This window comes from Lutra lutra, chromosome 1, assembly GCF_902655055.1.
Source record: "Lutra lutra chromosome 1, mLutLut1.2, whole genome shotgun sequence".
Lineage (NCBI taxonomy): Eukaryota > Metazoa > Chordata > Mammalia > Carnivora > Mustelidae > Lutra > Lutra lutra.
The window spans coordinates 109,427,583-109,439,810 of NC_062278.1; the positions used below are offsets into that span (position 1 = coordinate 109,427,583).

Sequence of the window (12,228 nt, forward strand, 5' to 3'; positions counted from 1 at the left end):
GCACACTGAGCCAAACAGAGCATCACTTCTACGCCCCTCTTGCGGGAGATGCGTGAACTAAATGTAATCACGAGGGAGCATCAGACAGAACCCAGACTGAAGGCGTTCTAAAAATAACTGACCGGTATGTGTCAAGGTCAGGGAAGGATGGAAGGTTGCAAGTGAGGACCAAAGTAACAGGATGACCAATGGCAGCCAGTCGCCCTGAATTGGATCCCTCTCCGAGAGCAGCTGTGCAACCACAAGCAGGTAGGGCCTCAGGAGAGGGTGAGGCCACCGGCAGATGGTGAAACCCAGTGGGACAGATGGAAGGCAGGAGAGGGGGAAACCCTCCTGGAGCTGAGAAGCCTGTCTACGAGTACAGGTGGAACCCACTCTTCCACCTGGAGGGAAATCTGGAAATACCTGGGGCGGCACTACCCAAGGGACTGGGGTCATACCCGAATAAAGGGAGTGAGAGCTGGTGAGCTACGGGTTAGGACCCATAATAGGAGCCAGATGTTTCCTTCTGGTAGGATGGTGCCCTAGTGATGGATACAATTAAAAGCAAAACTCAAAACCTTTTACATTGCACTGAGCGAAGGGGAAAGTGAGGATTATTGAGAAACCTTAAAAATTGGTGGAGGTAGAAATACTGAAATCACATCACCTTTTGGTGGCCTTTTGTGAAAGCTGGTAATGGGTTTTCTTTTTTTTTTTTTTTAAGATTTTATTTATTTATTTGACAGAGAGATCACAAGTAGGCAGAGAGGCAGGCAGAGAGAGAGGAGGAAGCAGGCTCCCTGCTGAGCAGAGAGCCCGATGTGGGGCTCGATCCCAGGACTCTGAGATCATGACCTGAGCCGAAGGCAGCGGCTTAACCCACTGAGCCACCCAGGCGCCCCTGGGTTTTCTTTTTCATGGCCTTGCAGTGCAGTAGGAGAGGGAACAAAGCCACTCAAGGAGGGGAGTTGAATGGGAGACTCCGCGGAGGGGTGAACTAAAAATGAATTCTAAGTAAACAACTCTCCTACTGTCTGGGGCGGGGGGGGGGGGGGGGAGGGAGGAGAAACAATCTCTGTCAAAATCTCAGCTTCCTTTCCACCCCCCCAGAAACCGATTAACTAATTTAAAATCCATAGGGAAATTCAAGAGACCCAGAACAGTCAAACAACTTTGAAAAGGACCAAACTTGGGGCACCTGGGTGGTTCAGTCAATTAAGTGTCTGAGTCTTGATTTCACCTCAGGTCACAATGTCAGGGTCCGTTCTGAGATCAAGTCCTGCGGTGGGCTCCATGCCTGGAGTGGAGCCTGTTTAGGATTCTCTCTCTCCCTCTGCTGACCACCCCCACTACCCAGCATACGCTTTCTCTCTCTCTCTCTCTAAATAAAAAAGAAAGGAAAAAGACCAAATTTGGGAGATTCATACTTCCTGATTTCAAAGTTTGTGGGAAAGCTTCAATAATGCTATAGTGAGGGGCGCCTGGGTGGCTCAGTGGGTTAGGCCGCTGCTTTCGGCTCAGGTCATGATCTCGGGGTCCTGGGATTGAGTCCCGCATCGGGCTCTCTGCTCAGCAGGGAACCTGCTTCCTCCTCTCTCTCTGCCTGCCTCTCTGCCTGCTTGTGATCTCTGTCTGTCAAATAAATAAATAAAATAAAAAAAAATAATAATGCTATAGTGGGCTACATGACACTGTGGTACTTGCATTAGGATAAATACATAGATCAATGAAAGAAAATTCAGAGTCCAGAAATAAACCCTCTCACTGACTGTCAATTGATTTAGGCAAAGGTGTCAAGACATTCACAGAGAAAGAATAGGTTTTCAACAAAGGGTACTCTGACAACTGGGTATCCACAGGCAAAGGAATAAAGTCAGACCCCCTACCTCATTCTATGGGCAAAAATGAACTCAAAATGGATAAGACCTAGATGTGAGACCTAAAACGATAAAGGACTTTTGTCCAGGGTATATACACAACCCTTGCAACTCAACAGTAAAAAGGTAAATAACCCAATTTTAAAGCAAGGCACATAAAACCTGTACCCAGATGTTTATAGCGGCTTTATTCAGAATTATGGAGACTTGGAAGTAGCCAAGATGTCCGCCAGTAGAAGAATGGATAAGTAAACTGTAGTACATCCAGACAAGGGGATATTATTTCAGTGCTTAAAGGAGATCAGCTAGTAAGCTACGAAAATACATGAAGGAAACCTAAATCCTATTGCTAAGTGAAAGAAGCTACTCTGGAAAGTTTACATACCAGACAATTCCGACCACATGACATTCTGGAAAAGGCAAAACTATGGAGACAGAACAAAGACCAGTGGTTGCCAAAGGTTAGAGGCAAGAGATGGATATAATAGGCAGAGCACAGAAGATTTTTAGGAGTATAGGATCTACTCCATGATCCTATAATGGTAGATACATGTTCTTATATGTTTGTCACAACCCATAGAATGTACACCACCAACAGTGAACCCTAATGTAAACTATGGACTTTGGGTCATGACAATGTGTCGGTCTTAATAGGTGTACCACTCTATTACCCAGATTTTGAAGGTTGGGGAGGCTGTGTATGGGGCCAAGAGCGCATATGGGAAATCTCTGCACTTCCTGCTCGATTTTGGGAATCTAACACTGTTCTATTTTTTTTTTATATTTTATTTATTTATTTGACAGACAGAGATCACAAGCAAGCAGAGAGGCAGGCAGAGAGAGAGGAAGGGAAGCAGGCTCCCCGCTGAGCAGAGAGCCTGACTCGGAGCTTGAATCCAGGACCCTGGGATCATGACCTGAGCTGAAGGCAGAGGCTTCAACCCACTGAGCCACCCAGGTGTCCCTCTAACACTGTTCTAAAAAATGAAATCTATGGAAAAGGAAAAATGAGTAAAGGACCTGAATAGACATTTCTCAAAAAAATATATAGAAGTGGCCAGTGAGGGCACGAGAGACACTCAAAGCGATTAATCCTTAGGGAACTGCAAATCAAAACCATGAGATATAACATAATGCTCACTAGAATAGCTACAATAAAGAAAACATGAAGAAGAAAACAAAAAAGAAGACATACCTGTGATATTTACACAAAATGTGATACATACACACAAAGGAATATTATTCAGCCTTTATCAGACAAGATAAAGTCTTGCTGTCTCGTGCTGCAACATGGATAAAACTTGATTATTATGCTAGGTGAGATAAGCCAACCACAAAAAGATGAATATTATGTGAGTCCACTCATAAGAGTAGTCAAAATCATAGGAACACTAGAACAGTGCTTGCTCGGGGCTAGAGGGCGAGGGAAATGGGAGTTGTTATTTAATGGGTATAGAATTTCAGTTTTACAAGATGAAAAAGTTCTTGGAGGTCTGTTTCACAACAATGTGAACATACTTAACACTACTCAACTCAGAAATGATTGAGATGGTAAATTTTATGTTTTGTGTTTTTCAATCACAATGCAAAAGAAACAAATTTTAAATAGGTATTAACAGTGTTGGCAAGGATGTGGGGGAAATTAGAACTCTCACACATGGCTGGTGGGAATGTAAAATGGTGCAGCCGCTTTGGAAAAGTCTGGCATTTTCTGAAAATGTGGAATACACAGTTATCGTATGGCCCAGCAACTCCACTCATAGGTATATACCCAAGAGAAATGAAAATGTAGGTACACACGGAAACTGGTACATATATGTCCATAGTGGCATTATTCATAATGGCCAAAAAAGTGGAAACAACCCAAATGTCCATCAACTGATAAAAGGATAAATAAAATGTTGTATGTGTGAAGAGTGGCACGGTAGAAGTGAGCTGGGCCCATAACCCAGAGGTCAGTGGATCGAAATAAAATGGGATCTATCCATACCACGGAATATTATGTGGCCATAAAAATAATGAAGTAGTGGTACATGCTATAGAATCTTGAAAACATTATGCTGAACAAACAAACCAAAAAACCCAGACACCAAAAGGCCACATACTGTATGATTTCATTTATGTGACACGCCCAGAATATGTGTATCTATAGAAATAGAAAGCAGACGAGTAGTTGACAGGTGCTGGGGAGGAAGGAGGAACGAGGAATCACTAATAGGTATGGGGTTGCTTTCTGAGATGATAAAAATGTTCTGGAATCAGACGGTAGTAATGTTTGCACATTTTGTGAATATACTAAAAACCACTGAAATGTACATTTTAAGAGGGTGAATTTTATGGTAGGTGAATTATATCTTAATTTTTTTAAAGGTTTAAGAATAAAAAGAAGAAATACATCCAAGATATGGATAGAGGGAGAATCGCCAAGCAGATAATATCCTTGAATGTGACTCCATTTGTACCCATAGTCCAGTAAGACTGAATAAACTCGGGGCACATTCTCTGATACTATTGTAAAAACACTGAAAACTAAAAGTTTACCTGGCAAAGAAAGAGAAAAGTAGACATATCTCACCCTGTAATAGAACAACCATTTCCCTTTTTTCCCCGGATATTCTCTGATATGGTGATGACTTTTTCACAAATGTGACCGAGAATGACTAAATGTGAATGAAGTACAGATGTTAAGGTCGCGATCTTAATCAACAGAAAACCCTTCACATTTAGAAAGTCCTAGTCAGGAGAGATTTACTACGTAAGATTAAAATTCCTAAGACAATGTAAAGCCAATATGTAACCAGTTACTGGCATGAGTAACCAATTTTTTTAAGCGACCACGTCTCATTTGTAACAGCAATTTCCCCTGCTGTTTCTAAGAAATCTCCAGATGAGGTCTCTGCCCAGCTTCCTTACTGAGGATCACAGCCTATAAACCGCCTGGCGCTGGTTATTCAAGATGCGCCCCCTAGCGGTGCCCTCCCTGAAAATGCAGCCTCACTGGGCTTGGGGACATTGGCGTTCAAGGGAGTGTGGTATTGGCCAATGACCCTCTGTTTCCTTAAATATAAAATACAGATAGTAATACCACCTCACGGGGTTTTGGTGGGACCTGCATTAGCCAGCATGTGTAATGTGCCTAATTCAATAAACAAAGGCTATTATTATAATGATCCAAGGATGCCTTAAAAAAAAAAAAAAAAGCCACCTCCATACCACCAATTCACACAGCTTTTCTATTCATCTACATGGTAAACCCATAGGTGACATTCAGTTTCAGATGACATTCCATTTGGTTCTCTATGAGTGAAGTTAACAGACAACCCAAGTGCCTACTAGATAATAGGACCCCAAAAAATATTTCCTGAGTAAATGAATAAAATGAGCCTCAAACTTCTTTCCTTAAAGGTTTTTGAGTTAAAAAAAAAAAAAAGGTTTTTGAGTTATGTTTCCCCCTTTCTCCTGCTTATAAAATTAATGGATGAAAACAGTTAACCATTTTTAAACTCTATATATGCAACATCATATAAAAGTAAAAGAAACTGAAAAGAGAGAAAAGTGAAGAGAAGCTGAAAAAAGCACTCATATTCCTACCACAATCTAACATAATAGGCATATTTCTTTTTTATTTTTTTGGCATTGTTGAACTAATTTTATACCTTCTATAATTTGATATCCTTCATTTTTCACTTAGCATATTATAAGCATGTCATTTAATATGTTTCATAAATTAATATATAAATATTTTAATATATGATAATATTTAATTAACCACTTCCCCATCATTGGATTTTTAGGATGTTTCCAATTTTCTTTTGCAAATCACATTTTCTGAGTTTCAGAAACATACATATATATGTTTAAATATTTGTGTATTATGAACTCACAAAAAAAATTGAAATGTGTGGCAGGGTAGGTGTCTTTAGGTGTGGGATTGTTGGGATAGGACAAGTACTTGCACTTTTATGTTACATATTTTATGTTATATGTTTCTTTACTGTTTAAATCCTTTACAGCAAGCAAGGATGACTTTAGCAATTAAATGTTTAAACAAAGGAAGGAAGCAGGAGAGGGAGGAAGGGAGGAGAGAGAGAGAGGGAGGAAGAAAGGGAGGGAGGGCAGAAGGGAGAGAAAAAGGGTGGGAAGAAGAAAAGAAAAGAAATCTCTATACTACTTTCATTTGTAAAGAGCCTGGAGGGTCAAGAGCCACAAGAAGCAACTGCTCTCTTAGATCTTTTGTAGAACAAGGACAAGTACAAACCTATAAATAAGAAAGTGAGTATGTTTGGGATATAATTTCTCTGCACAAAAAGGGAGATACCAAACTGCAAACTATCCCAGCCCAACTTACTGATTGATTTTGGATTCTGTGATGTTTCCAGCTTTGTCTTTCAATTTGATTGTAATGGACCCTCTTCTTATGTTCTTGTTCCAAGCTATAATGTCCACAAAGTAATGATATACTACAAAACAAGAAGAGAGCATAATAAGAGAGGTACACTCTCAACTGGTCCCCTGAAAGGTCAATTCCTAAAAAACCCAACCTCCCTCATAACTTGAGTCTCTTGTTCTTTTCCTTCCTAGAGTTTCTGCAAAGATCCAGGGCAGAATTTTCTAATATTCCTTTCCATTCTTTTCAGTAAAGATGGGCTGGGTGATGGCGGCATTCAGTGGTCTCCCATTGTCATGTGTAGCATCACAGTTGGACTGGTGTTCCCACCTTATTGACTGAGATATCATGGTCTACTGCTGAGTATGACTGGTTCACTGCACTCCCTCCCCTTGTAGAATAAACCAACCAGGTGGCCATGCAGAGACACTCCAGAGCAGACAAGTTCTTCCATAATCTGGGCCACGTCCACCAGCCTCTCTCATGTCGTCCCCAGTCATGCCCTATCACGTGCACGGCCAGGCTGTCTTTTGCTCCTGGGCCTTCTCCCCACTTGGACGCTCTGACTTTGCCAGCTCATCCTTCAGGTCTCAGCTCAATGTCACTTCCTCCAGGTCAGGCCTTCACTGACCCTCAGACTAAGTCAGGTTTCCCTCTTAGAATTCTTATCATGCTCTGGTATTCTCCCATTAGTCAGCACACTTATCCGAATTTACAAATGCAAGAGAAAAAAATGATAATCAAAAAACCTGGTAAGTATATGGGTACATCTATACAAATATTGCCCGAGTAACATCTTATGTAGTTAAAAAAAAATAAAGCTAAAATACACTACAGCAGTAACTGGGAAGGGATTGCTCTTTGTAATTCTGGAAGTAGTACCTTATAGGCACTCAGTATATTCCTACTGAATAAGTCATAGTGTATGATGTGTTCAGAGAATTAGTCTTCCTCCCCACTCTTTGCTTCCCAAGGTCACAGATGCTTTGGGAAGATGGGGAACCCACCATGATAGCCACACTTGCTATCTCTTGATCAGAGTTGCCAAGAAGGGGATGGAGGCTCAGGGAGATGTTGGTCTCATAAAGGAATTAGGTTAGCCCTAGTGTTGCCATTTCATGGTCCATTATTATTCGGGCACTTGTCTCACTTGGACAGCAAACCATGGGCTGCCACAAATGGCTCCAAAGGAGGAGGGAAACCCACTGATCTGCAACCTCTTTCATTAGGGTGCTCCTAAGAAAAGCAAAAGGGGGAACAAGACAGTAAGATATGCCCAGAAAAATCCCTACTTGATTCACAGGGCATCTAATCATCTGCTGCCCCATTTAGCCCCATCTGGAATACTCAAACTCTCAATGTCACTAGAAGGTCATCATGGTTGCTTTGTAGATGTGGCTGACACCTGATTTTACCTAGCCTCAATGTCAGGTTTTAGGGGGGTTAAGCAAATTTTCTGGAAGATCTTAGTAATTAGAATGGCTATCCAGGGGACGCCTGACTGGCTCAGTCAGTAGAGCATGTAACTGTTGATCTCAGGGTCATGAGTTCAAACCCCACATGAGGTGTAGAGTTTGCTTAAAGATACAAATGTATTTTTTTTATTAAAAATTTTTTTTTATTAAATAAAAAAAAGAATAGCCATCCAGCAAAGCTAATAATCATGTTTGTTGAGATTTAATCCTTATAACCCAGAAGATAGGCATTATTATCCCCAATTTTACCTAGCAGGACACCGAGACTCAGAGAGGTTAAATGTCTTGACCAAGGTCACATAGTTATTATGTGGTGGAGTCAGGACTCCACCCAACTCCTTCCAGCTCCAAACTATGACCTTCATTTGCCAGGAGGTAGCCCAGAAGCCATTTGCCAGGAGGCAGCCAGGAAGCTGAGACTCTGCCATTTAACAAAAAAGGAGGGGGCTGGGCACAAGCAAACCACCACATCCAACACTCACTGCAGTATGGCTCCTTCTCAGCTGTGTCAAAGAATGCTTTAGTCATAGGAGGATCTTTCTGCTTTAAATACTCTTTCCAGTTATCAGCATAATAGCCTGTAAAGCAAGTTGGAAAAATGGAACATTAACATGTATTATGTAAGTGTCAAAGCAGCTGGGGAGGTAGTGAGAGCAGTGAGTTGACCGCCCACACCCCCAAGACAATCCCCCTCTTACACTCACCCTACAGGAGGACCTCCAGAGCCACCAGCGCATTGCCCTCCTCGACCCCGCATCCACCGCCCCTTCTTGCTACCCTCTCCCTCAGAGCTGGGACTTGCAAAATGACCCCACAGTGGCTCTCCCCCGTTTTTACTGACATTGTATCACGCTGGTTCTCAGTAGCCTGCTAGTTCTCTCACACACTGGGTAGACTAAGAATAGCGCTGACATTTTTCAGTAATACAGTCATTTTATAGATTAAAACTGATTCGGGTTTATACCTCAAATAGCATCACTCTTGCTAAGCATTGTGCTTTCTTTTTTTTTTTTTAAGATTTTATTTATTTATTTGAGAGAGAGACAGTGAGAGAGAGCATGAGCAAGGAGAAGGTCAGAGGGAGAAGCAGACTCCCCTTGGAGCTGGGAGCCTGATGCGGGACTCGATTCCGGAACTCCAGGATCATGACCTGAGCCGAAGGCAGTCGTCTAACCAACTGAGCCACCCAGGCGTCCCAGCATTGTGCTTTCTTGAAGAACTACAATTAGGCCCCTAAATTGCACAGAACCTGAACTGGCGAGGACCATGTGAACAAGCAGGGGACTCTTCTCCTTCATGTCTGTGCCTGCAGGAATGAGGCTGAGCTCTCTCTCTCTCTCTCTCTCTCTCTCGCTCTCTCATTCTCTCTCAACTCTGTCTGCACCCTTAGAGAATGGCCTTCACATGCTGCCTTGACCGATCCAGAATGGGAACATGAGTAATTTTTAAGAGTTTCCTAGAGCTTTCCAATTAACTTAGGCACAATCAAGGTTGAGAACCCCTTATCTGCAGCACAACCTGATGTTAACATGGGTTTTTCCTTCGAACAATTAGACAAGTCTCTTGATCATCCAGTTTCAAAGTCCTCACAATCTGGAATATTTCTACCAATCCTTAGCAAATATGCAAGCAGCCTCCGCAGTGTATCTGTGACCCCCACTCCAAACTGTACATGCACATAAGAAGCAGGGTTCAGTGTAAGGGCTTTCAGACACAGTTTGTTGGAAGGGATCTTTCTGCAAGGCTCGTTTGACAGCAGAGTCTGGGTCCACTGTGACCCTCCCCCAGCAGAGAGGTTGTGTGCACAACGAGGACACATGTCCCCATGGGAGCAGGCTATGTAAGGTGACTCTGCCCTGGGTGGGCTTGGAAACTAGTCTGGAAACTTCTTTTTTATGCTCGAGGGTCCAAGGAGGTTGTACTGCCCTCTGGATGAAATTGTATACAAATGGATTTTCTAACACATGAGTGGGAGGTCCAAGAGTACTTCACAGAACAAATTGGCTGGAAAAAGCAAAGTAAAAATGTTTTTTCACCACGTTATTTTCAGGCCCATTTTTAGATAGTAAAATGGTGTGGGATCCTACCAAAAATGAACTCTTTGTGAATCAGAGGGGAAAACTCTTGTTGGACTTACCCAAAAGGGGACAGGACTCCTTTTGTGCTATGCCACAGTTGACACACTTGCCATTCCTATAATCCCGGTAGGAGTCACAGGGATACGCAGTGATGGAACAGTTCTCTCTCAAGGAAGAAAGATACAGGTACACGGACCTCTGGTGGTCACACTTAAAATACCGCATTCCTTGATCATAAAAGGAACGAGGAAAGAGTAGAGCAAGTGTAGCATTTAACAATGGTGCGTCACATGGTACACGCACAATTCATCCTGTCTCCTAGATGCCAGGCACTGTGCTAACAACTTCAGTGTATTTTATCCCGTTGAATCCTTATAAAAACCCATAGATCAGGATTCCTGCTGGCACTTGGCAGGATAAAAGAAGATAGGCATGATTAATCCCATTTTACCCAGCAGGACACTGAGACTCAGAGAGCTTAAATGACTTGACCAAGGTCATGCAGCTATTTTGAGGTAGAGAATTAGGATTCAACCTATGTCCTTCCTTTGTCATTGAAAAGGAAGAGAAAAATCCAATGACGGTTTCTCCAGAGACACTCAACAGAAGGCAAACACATTTAAACTAGTAAAGACAGAGAAAGAAGGCACTGAGGATTCCCCCCAAGGAAGGCAAGCAGAGGAGACGGCTTTGAAAAGGAATGGGGGATGCTTCCACCCTGAGGGCAGAAGGGAACAGGAATGTGAAGACTGACCTTGTAAACTCAAATGAGGAGAGATAGAATGGCTCCCTCAGGTGAGATCTTAATCGAGGTCACCTCTAAGAGGTGAGGGTTTATAGGCAGGGAGATCTTAGAATAGACGCATGAGGAGTGATCGCAGGAGTTGTCAAGAAATAAACATAAGGATTCTCTACTACTTTTGAGGGCCAAGAAAAAGCTAGCAAGTTTGCCTGGACTTTGTATTCAATGAACAAGGCTCTATGACAGCTCCAGAATGTTCTCACGCCAAGGTGGGGGCTGACACGGTAGAGACCTAAAGGAGTCTCTAATGGGTGTACACAGGGCATTCATGAGAGAAGCCCAGAGGTAGGGGTTCCATTTTTGCTACAGGGTGTAGGGTGAAGTAAGAGGGACTGAACAATGAGGGGTGGCACCGGAAGCCATGAATGGCCAAGAAGAGGCGAGGCAAGCCTCCAGTTAGTTCCTAGCAGGTGCCATTAGTGCAGTGACGAGAGAGGAAGGCAGCAATGTGTGGAGATGGCATCAGGAGAGCTGGACATGACAAAGCACCGTAGCACACAACACTGAAAGGTTGTTGGAAGATGGATGGGTCTGATGATGAAGTTACGCATTCAGGAAAGGGAACAGGACCCCAAAGATGGGCAAACAATGGAGGTGAGGATCTGAGTAGGAGACAGTGAACCCCAGAAGAGGAGTTATGATGATGAGCTAGTGGCTTGGAGAGGCATTCAGTGCTGAATAAAACCCATGTCTCCTCCTCCCCCAGAGTCCACTTATGCCCACAGAGGAGATCAGTGAAGGACAGAAATAAACCGGGGCAAGAGAAGAAAAGCGTGGGTTGGCATCGGGCCAAGCTGGACTGGACTAAATCTGACAGGTCAGTATTGACTTACTGTTTCTGGAATTTCCACTTACAGAAACAATGACATTGATAGCAATACAGAGAATGTCCTTTATAAGCAAAGCACACTATCTTTGGCTCCTTAGAGGTAGTGATGCTTACCACATGGGACAGGATTTGTACACCCACCATTTATGGCACAATATTGCTGACCCTACTTATGCCAATTCATCTGGATCGTTTCCAAACACCATGTCATTCCCATGGGGCTGTATACAGCTACCATTTTGTAATAAGATCATCTTTTTCTAGAATCATATTCATGATTATTTAACTTTCTCTAGCAATGGTGAAATACATATTTAGAGCAATTGAGGATGGGTTTTTTATTCTGTCCCCCACATTACTTTTATGTTGCCTTCTAGCTATCCATTTTTTTTTTGTTTTATGAGTTTGTTCTCATTATAAAATAATACATGCTCATTTAGAAAATATAAAATAATAGGAAATGATGATGCAAAAATCACCTAGAAGTCCAATATCCAGAGTTCACCACTAATAATTATTTTCAGCATTTAGGTTTAGTCTTTTCTTCTATACTTACAAATGTACAAATACACATTTAAAGAAACAAATTGGGATCATACTGTAGAGTTTTGTGTCTTTTGCACTTAACATCCCACTGTAAGCATTTTCATTAATCTGAAAATATGACTTTTAAACAATTATATTCCTTTATGTGGGCATACCATACTTATTTAACAATTTTCCATGTTGGATATTTAGACTATTTCTAAAAATTTAGCATTTATAAATAATGCTATGTCAGGTATCTTTGCACTTTGA

At 42.2% G+C, this 12,228-nt stretch overlaps 1 protein-coding gene across 1 annotated transcript in view; it reads right to left on the bottom strand.

The window, feature by feature from the left end:
• LIPH (lipase H) overlaps positions 1 to 12,228 on the bottom strand; it is a 45,848-nt gene that overhangs the window by 4,638 nt on the left and 28,982 nt on the right. The window contains exons 6-8 of the mRNA XM_047732197.1: positions 9,859 to 10,026; positions 8,204 to 8,299; positions 6,208 to 6,319 (exon numbers count right to left, since the gene is read on the bottom strand). Of these exons, the coding sequence (XP_047588153.1) occupies positions 6,208 to 6,319; positions 8,204 to 8,299; positions 9,859 to 10,026 (376 nt within the window). The remainder of the gene's footprint in view (positions 1 to 6,207; positions 6,320 to 8,203; positions 8,300 to 9,858; positions 10,027 to 12,228) is intronic.